The sequence below is a fragment of the Astatotilapia calliptera genome, chromosome 2, assembly GCF_900246225.1.
Source record: "Astatotilapia calliptera chromosome 2, fAstCal1.2, whole genome shotgun sequence".
Taxonomy (NCBI): domain Eukaryota; kingdom Metazoa; phylum Chordata; class Actinopteri; order Cichliformes; family Cichlidae; genus Astatotilapia; species Astatotilapia calliptera.
Genome location: NC_039303.1, coordinates 2370387 through 2388130, shown reverse-complemented (window position 1 = coordinate 2388130; position 17744 = coordinate 2370387). Strand labels below are relative to the sequence as shown.

The following is a 17744-nucleotide window of genomic DNA, read 5'->3' as shown; positions in this document are numbered from 1 at the left end:
CACTGCTAGCGATCGAAGATTTATGTAAATGTGACGAGCTGAACGCGCTCTGTCCTGTACAGGAGACACGGCACGAGATGGTCTACAGCCAATCGGGACGCAGAACACAATACGCTAAAAAATAAAACATTGCACCAAAAATGAAACAGCGCGGTTACAGCGAGGGAGCACTGGATGTAATCGTAATAATGTTCCTTTGTATTTAGAATTTGCTTCCTGGTCGCAGAGATCCTCCTGAAGAGGAATCCTTCGGCCCGAGGATAAACGGACTTACATTCATTTGAGATCATTTGAATAAACGCAGCTTTATCTCCCTTATTTACTTTGGCAGGTCTGCCTTACCTGATACTGTATTTTAATTAGGCATCAAATGATGCATGGAATGAGCAGAAAGCAGCGTTCACATTCACAACAAGGACACACGAAAACAAACGCAGACGGCGTTTTTACCACTTTTGTCATTTATTGTCGGCATATTAGTGTGTCTGTGTCTGCAGTGTGTGAGAGAGAAACTGGACTGCACCGTGTACATCACTCTTTGCATTTGATGGTGTTTTTGTCGCACTCCTTTACAAATGGACCCTTAAAAGTTTTGGTTACAATGACACAGAATTACCATGGATTCAGTCTAAATTATTACCTCCATTTTACTTATAGATATGCTCTTTATTAATACCTTGAAGTGGAAAAAATAATGAAATGATGTCAAACAATAAGAAGTCGAGTTTTACATCTGCTAAGGCTGTTCTGTCTCTTTTTACGTCTCCGGCTGTGAAAACACCGGCGACCTTGTTCAGGGGCAGCAAACAGATCAAAGCTCTGAATCAGAAACCAGCCGACAAGCAGCACACCTTCAGAACAAGAAGATATAGATAGATTTATATAGAGAGGTTTATATTCAGCGTCAAACTTTTAAAAGAGTACAATAAACACTTCTCACACGTGACAGAAACTACTTGACGCATCAGAACAACGTGGGCCGACTGGGTCTGAGCCCGCCGTGTGGCTGCTGAACCGAAACCAAACGGATAAATAAAAAAATAAATAAAAAAAACTGAAAATCTGCCCACAGTCTTTTCTTACAAAGTTTGACCTGACCACACAAAAAGAATAGAAAAATCTAAAACAGTGGTATTGCATCTGAAATGCACAAAGATTCTCCTGTACAACTTGGCGTCTCTCTCTGACGCCTAAAGGGCTGAGTGGTGGTTTTTCTGGGTGGCTCTCAGTTGGGTTTGCCTTCGGTAGTTCATCTGCAGTCTTCATCTGGCTTCATTATCCTCACAGATGTATACATCAGTGCTGTAAACAGGCACACATAGAGTGGAAAAAGATGAAGGGATCAGTGACGGGGGTCGCCATCGTTCGTCCTCTGCGAGCTTCTCAGTCCTGCTGAGACAACGGCCATCTCCAGTAAGGCGATTCCTCCACCTGTGTTCCTCCCCCGCAGCCTCCCCACCGTCTCTGTCAAACCCGGCAGCGCTCCGAGTGTTTTGTTCCTTTGTGTTTCTTTCTTCTTCGTTTTGTTTGCAGTCATGTAAAATTTTCTTCTTTTTGTGTTTTTGCTGAGCGAGGAGGGATGAGGGCAGTGGAGGACAAAATGGGCTGAAAACTTTACACCCTTGGTCGTCACAATGAAATTGTGCAAACTCACGCAGTCTCTGGTACGTCCACGCGGAAGGAGCTAGCAAAGCCTTTTCCTCGCTGCAAGCACAGAAAACACAGAAGCCGGTTAGTTGTGTGTCGGTATCTGTGTGCGTGCAGAGCAGCAGTGACACGGCCTCACTCACACAGTCACCGGCGTGTCAGCTAAATGCTGATAGATAACATGTGTGTGTGTGTGTGTGTGTGGGGGGGGGGGGGGGGGGGGGGGGGTGTTGTGGGAATGTTGGCACTGGGGGGAAGAGTGAATCCTGCCAGTTTATTTAGGACACCAACAAAAGGAGCGTCTGCACTCTAACCTCTCCTTCATGCTCCCCCCCTGCACACCACACCCAGGCCTGCACCTCCCGGGACAAAAGGGTCTTTGTGTATCACTGGCTGACTTAATGAGATTAGAGAGCTCCTCCCACCCCCCAAACAAACACGCAGGACAAAACAACTTCCAACAACTTCCCGTGCGCCTCAGTGTTGAACCAACAGCGAGGACAGAGCAGCTAATCGCTGTGCAGCTTACAGCGGACGCACATCGACTGTCTTTGTTCAAATCATTTCAAGTTGCAGCAGAAAAACCGCTGAAAGGCAACTTTTACCTTCATATTACTGCTTTATTATTTCACACACTGCTGCTGCAACGGTCCATAATCATAACTACATCATTACTATAAATACAAGCACCTGTTCATGTATTTGTCCTCGTGCTGTACTGCCCTCTGACCCCATCCTGTGTGCAAACACTGCACGCGGCCTTTCACAGCGACGACAGCGCTCTAATGTGAGCAGTGGGTTGCTTCACATCGAACAACTTTTGTTGCAGAACGAGGAAAAGCAGACAAACGCAGCCAATGAATAAAATATTAATTACAGGGAGAAGGCCTTTTTCCTGCTGCTCCCACAGCGTGCTGTGGTTTTAAATGATGGCACGAGGAAAGCAGCGGGTCTCTGATAATTCCAGCTAGCTGTGCCGGATGATGAGAGAGGCGCCTCTTCAGGCGCCGCTTGACAAAATTATAATTAAGCATTATCACCAAATTTCACTGATTGAGGACAGATCTGTTTGTGGCCTCTGAATAGCAGTTTAGAAAAATGGGCCTTTTCCTGCTTTATTTTCTCTTTAATTATGTGAAACCGGTTTTTGATCAACCAGCTGATGTCGGCCGAATACGAATGAGACGCTCAGCTCCACGTCTGTCCTTCTTCTTCTCTCTGGTTAAAAACAGTCGTTTGTCAGCTGTTCGTGAGAGGGCCGGTGTCTCGCTTCCCATAACGCTAACGTCTCCACCCACATCAAAGCAACCTTATAGATCATAACTGCTTTTGGCATTTATTGTTTGAAAGGGCCCAAAGACCACAGCGCTGCATGTGTGTGTGCAGATAAGATGGTCACAGACGGAGATAATGGAGATGCTTGAGAAAGAGGGAAGAGTTAGTTAAACACTCTGACAGAGGGCTGAGAGAACAGCGGTCAAATCTAAAATGAATTTCACGCTAGCTTCCACGAGCCAATCCAGGAAGAAAATTCAATTTCCAATCGTTTCTTTTTCTGCTAATTTGATCAGCAGATCAGAGCCGGGCAGGCTCCAAGGCAGCCAGAGCAAAACACAATACTCACTTAAATAAGCCGGGTTATAAGGTGCTCTGGAGCTAGGCAGAAATGCTTCCAACTCTTTCCTCTCTAAGGAGCCGTGGTGGTGGCTGAGGTGCTGGTGGAGGTGTTGGGAACTGAGAGGCGCCTCTTTGCCAAAGGTGGAGAATGATCTATCGGCCGTTTGCTCTGGGCTTTCAAATACCTCTGTGTCGGGGACCGAGTCCATGCCGGGCACATGGAGGTTGCTCCTGTAGTCGGGACCCTGGCGCCCGTCAGAGGGCACGAAGCTCGGCATCCAGCAGCGATCAGAATGGCCCAAAGCCTTACACTCGTCTGTGCAGTTGGAGAACAGATCAGCGCCTGTAGGGGAGGGAGCGGGGAGAAGAAATTAAAGGTTTTACGAGCAAAACGGTGCACGCACAAGCTGTAACCAGATCTGACATGTTCAGAGTTTGCAATTATGAAGCTGCTCTTTGATTCCTTTCTGTTTCCCAGCACTGAGATCAAAGCTGCTGCACAATAGACTGAAAGAAACCTGTGCTGACACACAGCCATCAACAACGTGGCTCCGCTGCTGCTGCTTCAGTACGAACACATTCAGCTTCATAAAGATTTCATCACAAGAAACAAACAGCTTCTCAGCTGAGTTTAGCCGTGACGCTTCGAGAGCGACAGCTGCACGCTGATGTTCAGACATGATGATGCAGTAGAATAGAATAGAATAGAATTCAACTTTATTGTCATTGCACATGCACAGGTACAGGGCAACGAAATGCAGTTTGCATCCATCCAGAAGTGCTTTAGTGATATACTGTAGATATATTACAATATATATTAGCAATAATATAGATATGTGAGTATATTACAGAAATGGGTCTATTATGGTATGTTATAATGTACACGGTATGAAGTATGTTGTGAATATTCTATAACTATAAGTATGTACAGGCTGTAGTGAGTACAAGCTATGTACAGGATATGAACAGGATATAAATATGAAAAACTATACAGAATATGAAATAAATAACTTTACAGAATCTGGGATATACAGCTATACAGAAATGGGAACTATGCAAGTTGTAAACAGTTGTAGGATTAAAGATTATCGTATGTACAGAATGATTATTTACACAGAGCTATACAGTAGTGCAGTTAAGATAAGTGAGGGTGTAGATAGTTTCTACAGAGGCTATAAAGTGCTGGTGGTTGTGAGTGGTGGTTCAGTCCATGTTATTATTGTGTGTTTGAGGGTACAGTTGTCCATTGTGGGTGTGTGTATGTTCAGTCCATGAGTTAACGTGGGTCAGATGTCAGGAGGCAGAGTTCAGGAGTCTGACAGCTGTGGGGAAGAAGCTGTTCCGGTACCTGGTGGTCTTAGTCCGGAGGCTCCTGTAGCGCCTCCCAGAGGGCAGGAGGGTGAAGAGTCCATGTGATGGGTGACTGGGGTCTTTGATGATTTTCCCAGCCCTTTTCAGACACCGCTTCCTGTAGATGTCTTTTATGGCAGGAAGTGGTGCTCCGGCGATGCGCTGGGCAGTTTTCACGACCCTCTGCAACGCCTTCCGGTCCGAGGCAGAGCAGTTCCCGTACCAGACTGTTATACAGTTGGTCAGGATGCTCTCGATGGTGCAACGATAGAAGTTCACCAGGATGTCTGAGGACAGGTGGTTCTTCCTCAGGGTCCTCAAGAAGAAGAGGCGCTGGTGAGCCTTCTTGACCAGCTTGGAGCAGTTGGTCGTCCAGGTGAGATCCTCGGAGATGTGGACTCCCAGTACAGGACGATATTACAGAGTTTACTGCAGCATGCTTGCAATGCTGCGCCAAACCTACTCTGTTTGGTCTGTTTTTCCACAACGATTTTACATTTTTACTCTGACATCAGAAGAACAACCGGCTCGTGTCACTGCATGGGTACACTGAGTGGATGCTTTCAGGGTGATTCAGTTCCAAAAGGTTTTTCAGTGTTTGTAACACTAATCGAGTCAAACAGCAGCAGATGTTTAACCTGAGCTTGCACCTAAAATAAGGAATCGGCAATTTGTCTCAAGCGGCTCAAGCACATCACAAATGACAAAAGACAACAGGACGGTGAACATGTGTAACATATAGTGGACGGTCAGTCACCGTCTTTATCATTATTAGCACATTCTGCCATATTTACTTAACAGGTGTCTACATCCATTCAAAGTGGGTGAGCAGTTTTTAGGAACAACAAAGACCCATCATGTGTTTGCAGTACAAACAGGCAGGATGGCTCAGCGGGTGGTGTTTGCACCTCGTGTCTGCATGTCGATGCATCGTTGTAGCGAATGTTGGGTTAAAGGTGCTGAAACATGGGATGAAAGCACTGAAGAGTTTACAGGTACCAGTCGATTTAAGTGCATCCTTTGTAGTTCATCATATATGAAAAGCGCAGCTATGCAGGCCAACTGTAAGCCTTAAGCCAAATTTTGTGTTTGCTGCCCCAAATGTTTTTGCACTTGGGCCCAGATCTTGCGGACGCATGTTTTCGAAGCCTAAATCCTTGCGTGTGTGTGTGTTTGACTCTGTTTGGGGCTAAAATGTCCAGCTCAGGCTATCTGCTGCTAATCCCTCTGAATACAGACTGATTAGGCTAAGACTGCTGTCATCCCAGTAAGCAGAGTGTGTGCATTTTGTTCTGTGTCCTTAACGGTCAGCAAAGGGGGAATTTGCTTTGTTACAAGAGGATTAATTTGGCTTGCTGTCACTAGCAACTTGGAAAAGTGCCCAGTCTCCTAACGAGAGGGTTTCCTATTAAATATTAAGCAACGTGCCATAAATATACCACGGCAGGAGGCTTTAGTACGGCCTCTTACATGGAAGGAAACAACTTATTGTACACTTTGATGGAGCCGCAGCCACGAGGCAAAGCAGTGCTGACACACTATATCAGTGCACCTGCTCGCGCAGACAGCGTTGCACTGTGAGCAGCAAAAACACAGCGTGGAAAGAAGAGCTCTGCTTATATTACAAAATGGACGCTGTGTTAATTCTCAAAATAGGAACAGGAAATGTGGCGTTTGGCCTCGGCGAGGGGGATTCAGCCACAGAGCCACGTCACGACATCTTCTCAAAACTACACGTTCCCCTGTCGAACGAGGCAGTCGTAAACACACACACAGGGCTGTGCTTAAAATGTGAATAAAGGTTGCAGGTGATACTCTTCTCTCTCCACGGCGTCCTCCGCCTGTGCTCTGCAGCTGAAAGAAGCTTCATAAATCACGCTCGCAGAAAATTGTCAGTGTCTGGCCTCCACTTCAACGCAGGATTAAGAAGAACTATGTCAACATGTCTCACACTAAGACACACACAAGCAGGAGCAGCGAGGAGACGGGGGAGGGAGGGCAGCGAGCTCTTGGAGCGAGCTGACCCTCGTTGCTTCCGACACCTCGTCTCATCTTAGCATTCCGAACGCCGCTCGCACAGGGCAAACGCAAAGTCCCGATAATAACCTTCATTTGGTAATTGGTATGCAGAGGTCTGAAAAATGAATTACTGATCAGCGAGCTGTTACCACGGTGATAACGTGAACGGCAGGCCTAAGGAGAAATTCATCTCGGCAGGGGGGGAGACGGGAATGCGGCGGGGGTGGAGGAGGGGTTGAAAATTGGATAAGCGCCTCGACTCGATCTGCTCCGAGTGCGCGACATTGGCCGTATTGATAAAATGGAGCAGGACTGGAAACGTGGACGAGTGGTCCCAGAGGGTCTGAATCCACAGCTGCTCAGCCGTCTCGCCTCTGAGAATTCAAACCTCACAACTGAACCCACATTTGCTCTGTTTTCTTAAACTCATAATATAATATATTAATACTGGTGCTAAGTACTAAGCTCAGTCAACTTTCTCCTTCCAAACATCTTTTACAGGTTCATGTGGTTTCTTCACAGTCATGTCAGGAGTTTACACAGTGAATCACAAGCAGGCTGTCATTCGATACTAGAGGTGGGAATCACCAAACATCCCACGGTACGATATTATCACGATATTTAACTCACGATACGATATTATTGCAATTTTTAAAATATTTTGCGATATTTAAATTCTGCACATAAAGGTAAACTTTATCAATATTCATTTTATCTAATAACAAAGTCTCGCACTCAGTCTTTCTCTCATCTCAGTCAGTTTTATTGTTGACAAACTGAACGGTTTGTATTACAGTCTAGTCCAACTTAACTGAATGCAACCATCTGGTACAATTATAGCTATTCTGAACTATGCAATATGAAAACTATGCAGCCCCTTCAGCAACTGAAGAATTTGGAAGTAAATTAAAACAAAATATAATTTTACATTAAATAAAAAAGTTTTAAACTTAATTAAAATAAAACATGTCTTAAAATAAAATAAGTAAACTGTCGTGTTTATTGCTGCCATAAAACAAGTTAAAAACATTTGGACAGTGTCAGGATTGTTGCTCAGAAAAAGGATCAACATGCTCTGAAGTCAGAGCACAAAAACCTTTTTTGTAACAAAATATCGATTTCTGCCGTCCCTGTATCGATACATTATTAGCAAACAAAATATCACGATACTACACAGTATCGATTTTTTCCCCCCACCCCTATTCGATACATAATTAAACTTTGGAAATTTAAATATTAAATATTTAAATTAACATTTGTAATGTTAAAATTGTATCTATGTTATCAGTTTGTGAAATAAAAAACAACTATTTTATAAATTATTTTAACATGCGTGGACTGTGTCATAACGAGCTGCTAACACACTATAATGATGTTATTATCATTTTATATAAAAGCTTTTATTGCTGGTCAAATACTTCAGATAGTGCTGGGATCTCAGGAACACCTCATCTCCTTGGTGGTGGGTGCTGTGATGGGAGGGGGGCAGCAATAACAACACACGGTAACCAAATGGTTTTAGTGCCAAACAACCGAGCAGGCAGAGAGCACATCCAGCTGTAAGACAATAAACTGCAGACTCAAGTCTTCTCCCTCTGCTCGTCTCTCATCTGCTTTATAGTTTTTTATAATTACACCAAAATAATGTTTATGGATCACTAAAGATTCGCTTTTTCACATTTCCCCAGGAGGAGTTTGCAAAACTAACGCCTGGAAATGTGCACCTCTTGATGTTAGATATGTGTGCAAAATCTCATACATGTACATCATACCCAGCCCGGGCCTATATTGTTTCATTCTTCTAGGTGGCGCTATTGAGCCATTTTGCCCCGCCCATGTCTGAAAACATGAACATATGTACATTTTCACCAGACCCGATGCATGTGCAAAACTTTTGAGTTTTTGAGCATCTTTAGGCCCTCAAAAAAGCCAATACATTTGCCACAATAATAATAATAATAATAATAATAATAATAATAACAACAACAACAACAACAACAATACGGTGGTATTGCATTGGGCCCTAATAAAAAAAATCCAGATGATATTCATGGATGAATTCCAGATGAATGATGAACTCATTAACTCACATATTTAGAAATAAAGTCGTTTATGCAGAGCTACCCAGCAAACATGTGATGTGTTCTTATTTAAAATAAATGCCACTATGACTTCATATGTATTTCACATGTATTGTAATTCAGTGATAGTTTAATACTCGAGCTTCTTCTCGGCTCCACGTTTGGCGGAGGTAAAGACTCTCCAATAACCAACAAAGGCTTGAAGCATTTTAACTTTCGATCCATTTCCACCACTTAAAGCCCCCCCCCCTTTTCTTCTTGTGCTAAATTTTGTACAAAGTTATTCCTCCTCTTGTTTCATTAAAGGATCTTTCACCACCGTCAGACACTGAGGACTGAATGTCTTTGGGCTTTTTTGGCTGCTGGTCAGACAGAATCAGCTATTTCTGTTCAAATGTGACTCATTATTCTTGGCGTGTTAGAAAGGGGATAATTACACAATTAAGAACTCATTCATTTCATCCTAGAATAGTTTAACAGACCAATTCTGATTGTGTGTAAACCGCAGCAGTGATAATAAACATGACAGCAGTCAAGGAAGCTCGTTGAATGTTAAACAGAGTCTGCATTTCTGATTGGACTATATCACAGCCATGGTTACACACACACACACACACACTCATAAGTGTATATTCACGTGACTGTAACGCTGCACTCAGATACCTCGAAAATGATATCCGCTCTGATCTGAGCAGCAGTTTTTCCTCCACACTCGATCCAAACGTAACCAGTTTGTCTCCAATGCTACAAAATCCTGTTTGAGTTAAACGGCTCTTTCAGCCGGTTCACGTGTTCATTACAGGTGACGTCTGGTCTCTTTACATCCTTGATGAGGAAAAACGGAGCGGCCTTTGATCAGAGAACAACAGAGCTGAGTGCCTGAAGCAGCAGAAAATGTTGGCATGACAAAGCAGCTAACCACAGGAAGAAGAACACAAATCACCGTGTCAACAAAAAATACAACAACGGCTACGCTTCAAAAAAAAAGAAAAGGATATGAGAATAATGATGAACACTGGGCCTGCCTCCAGCCTCCAGCAGGTGAAGATATAGTATTTTATGAGGTAAATGAAATCAGTCGTGTCCTATAACTCTGACTGCACAGAAAGAAAGGAAGGATGAAAGTAGAGCTGGGCGATAGAACGATAACGATATGTATCGCGATATAACTTTTACTCGATAGAGAAATTAAGCTATCGCGATAGACCTCGCCGCTCTTGTCCTCTTAAAAAAAAAAAAAAAAAAAAAAGGTCAGCCGATCCAAATTAAGTAGCGCAGAGCCGAACCAATCACAGCCGCAGCGTCACGTCGCGTGACTTGTTACGTACAGCACAAGTGCCAAGCCGCACATGTGTTTGTTTGGGAAGCGGCCAGCGGGTAATGGTGCCAGTGCGTAATGGAGGAAATGAGTGTACCGACTAGAAAAATCAACCGAGCGTGACCGAAGAGAAAACAGATGATGGTTCCAATGCCGGAGAGATTGTCGAACGGAAGAGCCATAGAAGCTCCGTAGTGTGAAGGTATTTCGGCTATTTCAAGTCTGACAAAAACAGAGTAGCTGCACTGTAAATTGTGCCGAAAGCAAGTCTGGAAATACAATAAACTGGTGCATGCGTCACACTGTGCGCCACGTTATTGTTTCGGTGAAATGAATTTCTACAATACTGTTACTGTTAATTCTACTCTCTGCAGTGTTTAAATGCTTACATATACACAGTTACTGTCCCTCCACACATACGACTCGGTTCTGCTTCTATGCCACAGCTTTGTTTACTTTTTCCCACCGAGGCTTCTAGACTTCTGATTGGCCAACATTTCTGCACGGTTAGGAATCTAGCGCCACCTGCTGCTTTGGCATGTTCATAGCAGCGTTTTCCTTCATTTCTGCCTTTATGTGTGGACGGGATTATTTTTTAAAACGAAAACGGAAAATCTCCGTTTTCAAAAATACCCGTGTACGTGTGGACGTAGCCTCAGTCTCTGACTGGAAGCGCTAATTCGTCATTCGGCTTTTGTCAGACTAAAGTAACTGTTAAAACTGTTTGAAAAGCTCAGCTATACAACAAGGAGAGATTGAGAATTTCCTTTTAGTTCTCAGTTTATTTGATATTGACAAAAGTTAGTCAGTTTTGTCTGTTCTTCTGTAAAACAAACTAAGATTTATTTTTAGAATTAATATTTTGTTTCTAAGTGGAATTGACAGTTTAGTCTGTTTCGTTTGTTCTGTTTTGAAACTTAAACGCTTTAGCGGCTGCCTTTTGTGTAGTTTGCAATATTTGCCTTTATTTATCTGAAAAAGTCTCATGTTCCTTAAGTACATCTACCCTGTTGAACTTATTATGGGAAATAAATATTTAAAAACAAGCTGCTGATTATTTCACATTTTACTTGTGAGCAACGGCACATTTAAATCTTACAAATATAGTTCTTTGGCTGATATCGTGATAGATATCGTTATCACCTGAAATGAAAAAAACATATCGTGATATGAAAAAATCTCATATCGCCCAGCTCTAGATGAAAGAGAAAAAGGTGATGCATTCATGAAGTCTGTGAGAGCCAAGAGGAAAGCTAACACGTGGATTTATTAAACACTGATGCAGCCTCACTACTGACAAACTAGATTAGCTCGCAGAATGATGGCGCTCTAAGCCGTGCTATCAATTATCCTAATCAAACAACGACTAAATGCACAGCAAATAATCTGGGTAAAGGCATTAAGCTTTGCAACAAAGTAACTCATGCTATCTGCCGCACCAAGGGTATGCAAAGGGTATGGGACGCTGTTTCACAGCTGGACGTGCTGGACCATCCAGAGTAGGGACTGTATGGGTAGGCTAACATATGATGCTAGCATGGTCTAACAAACAGCAACAGCAGCTTAAGCTAAGCGTGATCTGTTAAATCACAGACATGCTTCATTGTTTCAGCTGATAATCAGCACACATGTGGAGCGTACATGAACATAAATTAGCATGAATTAAGTTCTAAGCAAAGCAAGTTGGAGAAATCGGAACAGAGGCCCCGGGTCACTGTGTGCTGGTCCAGTTTATTTAAATCAACAACAAATTGTGTTAATCTCCACTAACTCACCAACTCTGAGCACGCAGCACGGTTTATATAATCATGCAATCTGAGCTCAGGAAGTCTTTATTTATTCCTGTTTGTCTGTTTTTTGTGAACAGTCGTGAAATGTAAGAACATCTCCTGTCAGTAAAACGCATCAGAGAGTGTGCACATGCTAATAAAGTCAAAGTAGTACACCTCCATGCACATAAAGCAGATTAGAAGGAAAAATAAAGACGGTGCAGCAGGGTATCTGTGTAAAGTCAGGCCGTGCTGGCAGAGACGGGTCCGGCTCTGCGTGCCTCTGTCACTGAGCTCCATGTAAACCAGGCCTACTGGGGTGACACTGGAAGTGGCAGGCAAATTCCATTTGGCACGATGGGGGCGCCTGCTGTGGCTGACCAGACATGATGACAGACCTCATCCACAGTGGGCACCAAATAAAGAGCTAAACCTAGCTTTTATACATCAGCAGGGTCCTCTTGTAAGGCAGGGAAGAATTAAATGAGAAAAACAGCCCGTGCATGGAAGGGAGGAAAAAACAAGCAGGGGGGGCGTGCAGTTAGAGAGTAACAGCATGAATAAGTGCATTAATTAATCTAATGAACGGATGAATTGCACGGTTTGTTTGCTACAGCCACAACCTATTTGGTCGGCTTCCCAGCACTCCAGTGCGAGCCCAGCCTCATTAACAAGCCCATCACACCTCGTCAAGTGGTCTGCAGCACCGAGTGACCGCGCTCACAGGGAGCAGGATCCTCATTAACGCCGCCACATATTTACAAACAGCAGTGGAAGCCTCACTCAAGACATTCAATCACCACACGGCAAACATCACAGTAACAAATATTATGTGTCGGCTTTAGGAGCGAGCACTTGGATGCGGCTCACAGGGAAAGGTTTGATTCTGGTGCAAGAGTTTAAGCGATAATCCCACGCAGGCACAACACAACAGCTAAAAGACCTCAGACGCCGACTCTGGCTGTGGATGATGATGACCTTTAGAAATAAGCATTCATTTTTCCAGCCCTGCACAATGTGCTGCCAGATTTCAACAGTGGAGAGACGAGCAGCTTCTGGACCACAATGCTAATCAGCAGATCCTCCTCAGATCTATAGATGCCCGAGGGGCAGAGAGAAGACAAAGAGTTCATACAAAGCCAGCACTTACCAGACGAATGGCCTCGATTGGTGGCGTCGTGGTCGCTGTCTCCCTGCTCGCTGTCTCCGTGGCCACTGTCTTTGGAGCTGACCAGGTCGGCCTCCTGGAAGGCTGAACTGAAATGAAGAGAACATTAAAATAAAAAAAGACGACCTCGCTTTGTTTTTCTTAATCCATGTCAGCATCACAGTAATGGGAGATATCAGCAAATGAGCTAGAAGCAGACCAGCTGGTAGAAGAGCAGGTAGAAGGGCTTTTTCCATATTTACCTGTTGACACGTCGCGGCCTGTCGACCAAGTAGCTGAGTTCAGCTCGCTGGTGTTTGGTCTGAAAGAGAAGGGGCAGCTTTTAGTGCGTCTCCTTATGTAGAGAGAACAAAGCAGCAGAAAAACAAAAGAACATTACATCCATCGAGCCAGAGACGACACAACCCACACAGCTTTGAGTTGACGTAACTATTACATGTGTCATTCATCTCCACCAGTGGAGACTTCCATCCCACAGGGAGGGGAAGCTCTGCAGACATGTTGCCAAGGTGCAAGGTGAAGTAGCGCACCTATGTAGGCTGCAGCAGCCCAGAGATCCAACAGTTTGAACAGTATATATTTAATCCTGGGTGACTGGGCTTCACGCACACATATACACCCATTATACTCCCACACCCACCAGCAGCCTCTTTGCCAACATACATTGTCTTTATACACCTTTTCTAATTTATCAGCCGTGGAAGCACATCATAAACATGCAGTCGTTGCTGTTTAAGGATCGCAAAAGTCAAGGTTTCTCATTTCCATATCTGCTTTCATTTTCTATCACATTGTGTTACAGTTGATGTATCGGCACACAATAACACCCATCTGAGGAGCTAGCATGCCAGTGAAGTGAAATTTTGGGGGATGAAATGGCTCCTGAATGTCTCTGGTTTATATTTCATTCTTATCAGACGTCTAAGGGGACATGAATCAGGTTTAGGCATGCGGAGGAACTCAGATGGAAAGGTTTAAACCGCAGGCAGGAGAGGGGCTCTTACCTCATTTGATAAAATGCTGCCGTTTGATATGATGTCAGGCTGCTGGTCTGTGTACCCTGTCACTATGGCCCCACACGGGTTGTGATCGGTGTCTGTGCTCCTAGAAGGACTACATGGCTTTAGGAACATGAGGTCAGTTTTGGCAGACTCTGGAGTGAGACATACCTGGTAGCAATAGTTCTGGTTTTGGTGGTGGGAGCCAAAGCTCCCAGATTCCTCCACAGGGACTTGAGCTGTGCCAGCCCCGCTGACGTTAACGGCACTTTGCACCAGCATGATATCCGACTTGCTGAGCTTTTTCTTGCGGGCCCTGCCCTGCCGCGAGCAGCAGGAGCTGCAGCCAAAACAACAGTCACTGGTCAGGCAAGTATAGATGTTAAGCTTTTTGTCCTTCTGACAGCGCACAGCCAGCACAATCATAACCAGGAGGAAGATGAAGGAGACGGAGCCCAGGGCGATGATAAGGATGAGAGTGAGGTCCAGGGTGCTGTCCTTTGCCTTGGAGGTCCCGCCTTTCTCCCCACCGCCACGGCCTTCAGCCACACTGTCCACCAGCACCACCAGCACGCTGGCGCTAGAGGACAGAGGCGGCTGGCCGTGGTCTCGCACCTCAATCAACAGGTCGTACTGCTGATGGGGGTCTCGCTTGACCGATACCCGCCTCGCAGTCCTGAGTTCACCTGTTCTCCAGTCCATCCTGAACATGCCATTCTCGTTTCCCCTCTGGATGCTGTAGGACAGACGAGCGTTCTCTCCATCATCCGCATCCATGGCCACGACACGTGTCACCAGATAGCCTGGCTCAGCAGAGCGAGGCAGGGGCTCCTTGGCTGTGCCGTTCTTTCCCAGGGGAGCCAGCACTAGCGGGGCGTTGTCATTCTGGTCCACAATGATGACTTTAACAGTGGCATTGGAGGAGAGCTCTGGGGTCCCTGCGTCTTTGGCCTTGACCATGAACGTGAACTCCTTCAGCTGCTCATAATCGAACGATCTGAGAGCATAGAGATAGCCTGTCTCCTCGTTGATTGACACGTAGGTTTTGACTGACATGCCCTGGATGTCACACTCTAATATGGAGTAGCTGATGACAGCATTCTGCCCAATGTCCGGGTCCAGGGCCGTCACCGCGTGTATGTACGCCCCTGGCACGTTGTTTTCTGTCACGTACACGTCATATACGGGCTGTGTGAACGTGGGCGCGTTGTCGTTTTCGTCTGACACCTGCACTCGAATGGATTTACTGGTGGCCAGTGACGGCGTTCCTTTATCGCGCGCGACCACAGTGACGGAGTAGGAGTCCGCCTGCTCGCGGTTCAGCGGCCCGTCGGTGACTATAGTGAAGTAATTTTTAAAGGAAGATTTCAGTTTAAACGGGACGTCGCCGAGGATCTCCACGTGGACCTGTCCGTTCTCCTCTGCGTCCCGATCCGTGACGCTCAGCAGCGCGATCACGGTCCCGGGAGCCGCATTCTCGCTCACCGACTCCGTGACAGTGCTGAAAGTAATTTCCGGTGCGTTGTCGTTCACGTCGCTGAGTTTGACGAGGACTTTACAGTGCGCGGGCACGGCGTTTGGTCCCAGATCTTTGGCCTGAACAAAGATTTGATAGAGGCTGCTCTCCTCGAAATCCACCTCTCCGCGCACCTCGATGCGCCCGGTGCGTGAATCTATAGAGAACAGGTCTTTGACGCGGCTGGAGATGTGGTTGCTGAATGAATAAACGATTTCTCCATTCAGTCCCTCGTCCAGGTCGGTGGCGTTCAGCTGTATGACGAGCGTGCCCAGCGGCGCGTTCTCCGACAGGCTCACCGTGTACACCGGCTGCTCAAACACGGGCACGTTGTCGTTAGAGTCCAACACTTTGACGACCAGCAGCGCGGTGCCAGTCCGCGGAGGCTGACCGCCGTCCACGGCGGTTAGCACGTACCTGTGCGCCGTCTGCTGCTCCCGGTCCAGCGGCTTCTCCAACACAAGCTCCGCGAACTTGTTCCCGTCCGTCTGGGTCTGCACGTCCAGGTAAAAGAAGTTGTTCGTGGTGATATCGTACGTGCGTAAAGCGTTGGAGCCAACGTCCGGGTCGAACGCGCTCTCCAAGGGGAAGCGGGTGCCCGGAGTGGCGCTCTCTGAGATCTCCACCGTGATATCGGTCTCCGGGAAACTGGGTGGGTTGTCGTTAATGTCCACCACTTCGATTTCAACCCGGAATAGTTCTAATGGGTTCTCCAAGAACACCTCCATGTTTAGCTGACAGCTCGCACTCTGCTTGCAAATCTGCTCCCGGTCGATTTTCTCGTTAACGAACAGGACCCCGTTCTCCAGGTTCACCTCCAGATAGGGTGTCCGAGAGTTGGGCACCACTTGGAAGCGCCGGGAGGCTAGCTTGGTGAGGTCCAGACCCAGGTCCTCGGCAATATTTCCCACCAGCGTGCCATGGTCCGCCTCCTCCGGGACAGAGTAGCGTATCTGACAGAGCACTCCATCCGCGATGCACAGGACAAGCAAAAGCACAATCATCGCCGTGAAAACAAGTGCACTTGGGTAAAAATATCATATATGTTAGTGAAAAAATGTCAGTTTACATCACCCATTACAGTAAATGCGTAAAGTCTCCAAAATGCGTAAAGTCTCTGTAAATGTACAAGAGGTCCGGAAAACTCTGTGGGATTAAAAAAAGGCGCATTTCATTTCTGACAGGAATCCAAAGGACTCGATGATATTTTTCACTTTTAAAAACTGGCTGTTACTTTCGCACATGCGTCCAGGTGAAGCCTCAGCGCACATTCCAGTAAAGCGCAGAATCTCAGACAGCTGAAAGTTGGAAACATAAATTATAATCCACAGGAAAAACATACGACTCTGTCTTCAGTGATGAAATCTACTGCAGACTCTGGCTGTCTCTTTCCTCTCGGCGTCCTGTTCCTCACTGCAGCCGCCTCCACTCCACTCTCCACTGATGCTCTTCACTCAACTGTTTGCTTTTTTCCCTGAGTCGCGCCTCGCCTCTCAGCCCCCGCAGCTGTAAATCACGCGGAAAGCTCTCTCCTGATTGGCTGTTGGGGTTGCTCGTCCGCTCGGCCTTCGTCTCCCTCACTGCTTCTCTGTATCTCTCTACCTCCCTCTGAGCGCAGACTGACTTCTCTTAAGGATACCTGCCTGCAGGCAAAGAGAAAAGGGGACAGGAGCGAGAAGGAATTTATTTCTCAAGTGCGTAATGCCCTTCCCAACTCGTCCGTTATAAAGTGCACCACTAATGAACCAGGGTGTGATTAGAGTGGAGCACTTGTTGACTTGGTGGCAGAGCCTGTGTGAGCCCGAGGACACGCTGGGCGAGCCAGGTTAATGCATGCAAATGTTGTGATATGCATGTATTCAGCATTCACGTGCTGCTCCCAGGGCTGTGCGATATAATTACAGCCAACGGTAGAAGCGTTACATCTCTGTTCCAACCACACAGCAGTGGAACAGAGAGGCAGGGGGAGTAGCACATCCGCGGAGCGCATACGACCCCTGCCGGAGTAAATGCAAACCAGGGTCTGAATCACGGCCAGCACTTCAGTGTAATACAAATAGTTATTGTCACATGCATACTCAGATTTTATGCGTGGACCAATGAACGTGGCGAGAGTAAAAGGTAAAAGTAGAAGATGGTATGATTATCTTTTACTGTGAGAGTAGAAAACGCGCAGACGCGCTGTCATTCAAGCATAAGTGCGGTGAGCAGGCTAATCGATCCGCTAAACAACTTCTGTATGTGTCAAAGGCCTGGGCGGC

General features: G+C 46.0%; 1 protein-coding gene across 4 annotated transcripts; it reads right to left on the bottom strand.

Moving 5' to 3' along the window:
* Positions 1-443: 443 nt before the first annotated feature.
* On the bottom strand, positions 444-17174 carry pcdh10b (protocadherin 10b). Of its 4 annotated transcripts, none has more exons than XM_026181892.1 (5): positions 14139-17174; positions 13212-13270; positions 12952-13058; positions 3272-3607; positions 444-1704 (listed from the first exon to the last, which is right to left on the bottom strand). In XM_026181892.1, exons 1-5 carry the CDS (start codon positions 16485-16487, stop codon positions 1685-1687), a joined length of 2871 nt encoding a protein of 956 aa, XP_026037677.1. In that variant the 5' UTR covers positions 16488-17174; the 3' UTR covers positions 444-1684. The 4 variants fall into 4 exon arrangements, with proteins under 4 accessions (XP_026037677.1, XP_026037658.1, XP_026037669.1 ...); XM_026181873.1 differs by having other exon boundaries at positions 13974-17173; XM_026181884.1 differs by having other exon boundaries at positions 3450-3607; positions 13974-17171.
* Positions 17175-17744: the final 570 nt, after the last annotated feature.

Bases quoted from the DNA above. Each gene is read 5' to 3' on its own strand.
- pcdh10b (XM_026181873.1), bottom strand. From the start codon at position 16,487: ATGATTGTGCTTTTGCTTGTCCTGTGCATCGCGGATGGAGTGCTCTGT. The intron at 3,608-12,951 runs GTAAGTGCTGGC...CCTCCCCTACAG, and splicing joins CAATCGAGGCCATTCGTCTG to GCGCTGATCTGTTCTCCAAC. The intron at 1,705-3,271 runs GTGAGTATTGTG...CTGTGCTTGCAG, and splicing joins TTATAACCCGGCTTATTTAA to CGAGGAAAAGGCTTTGCTAG.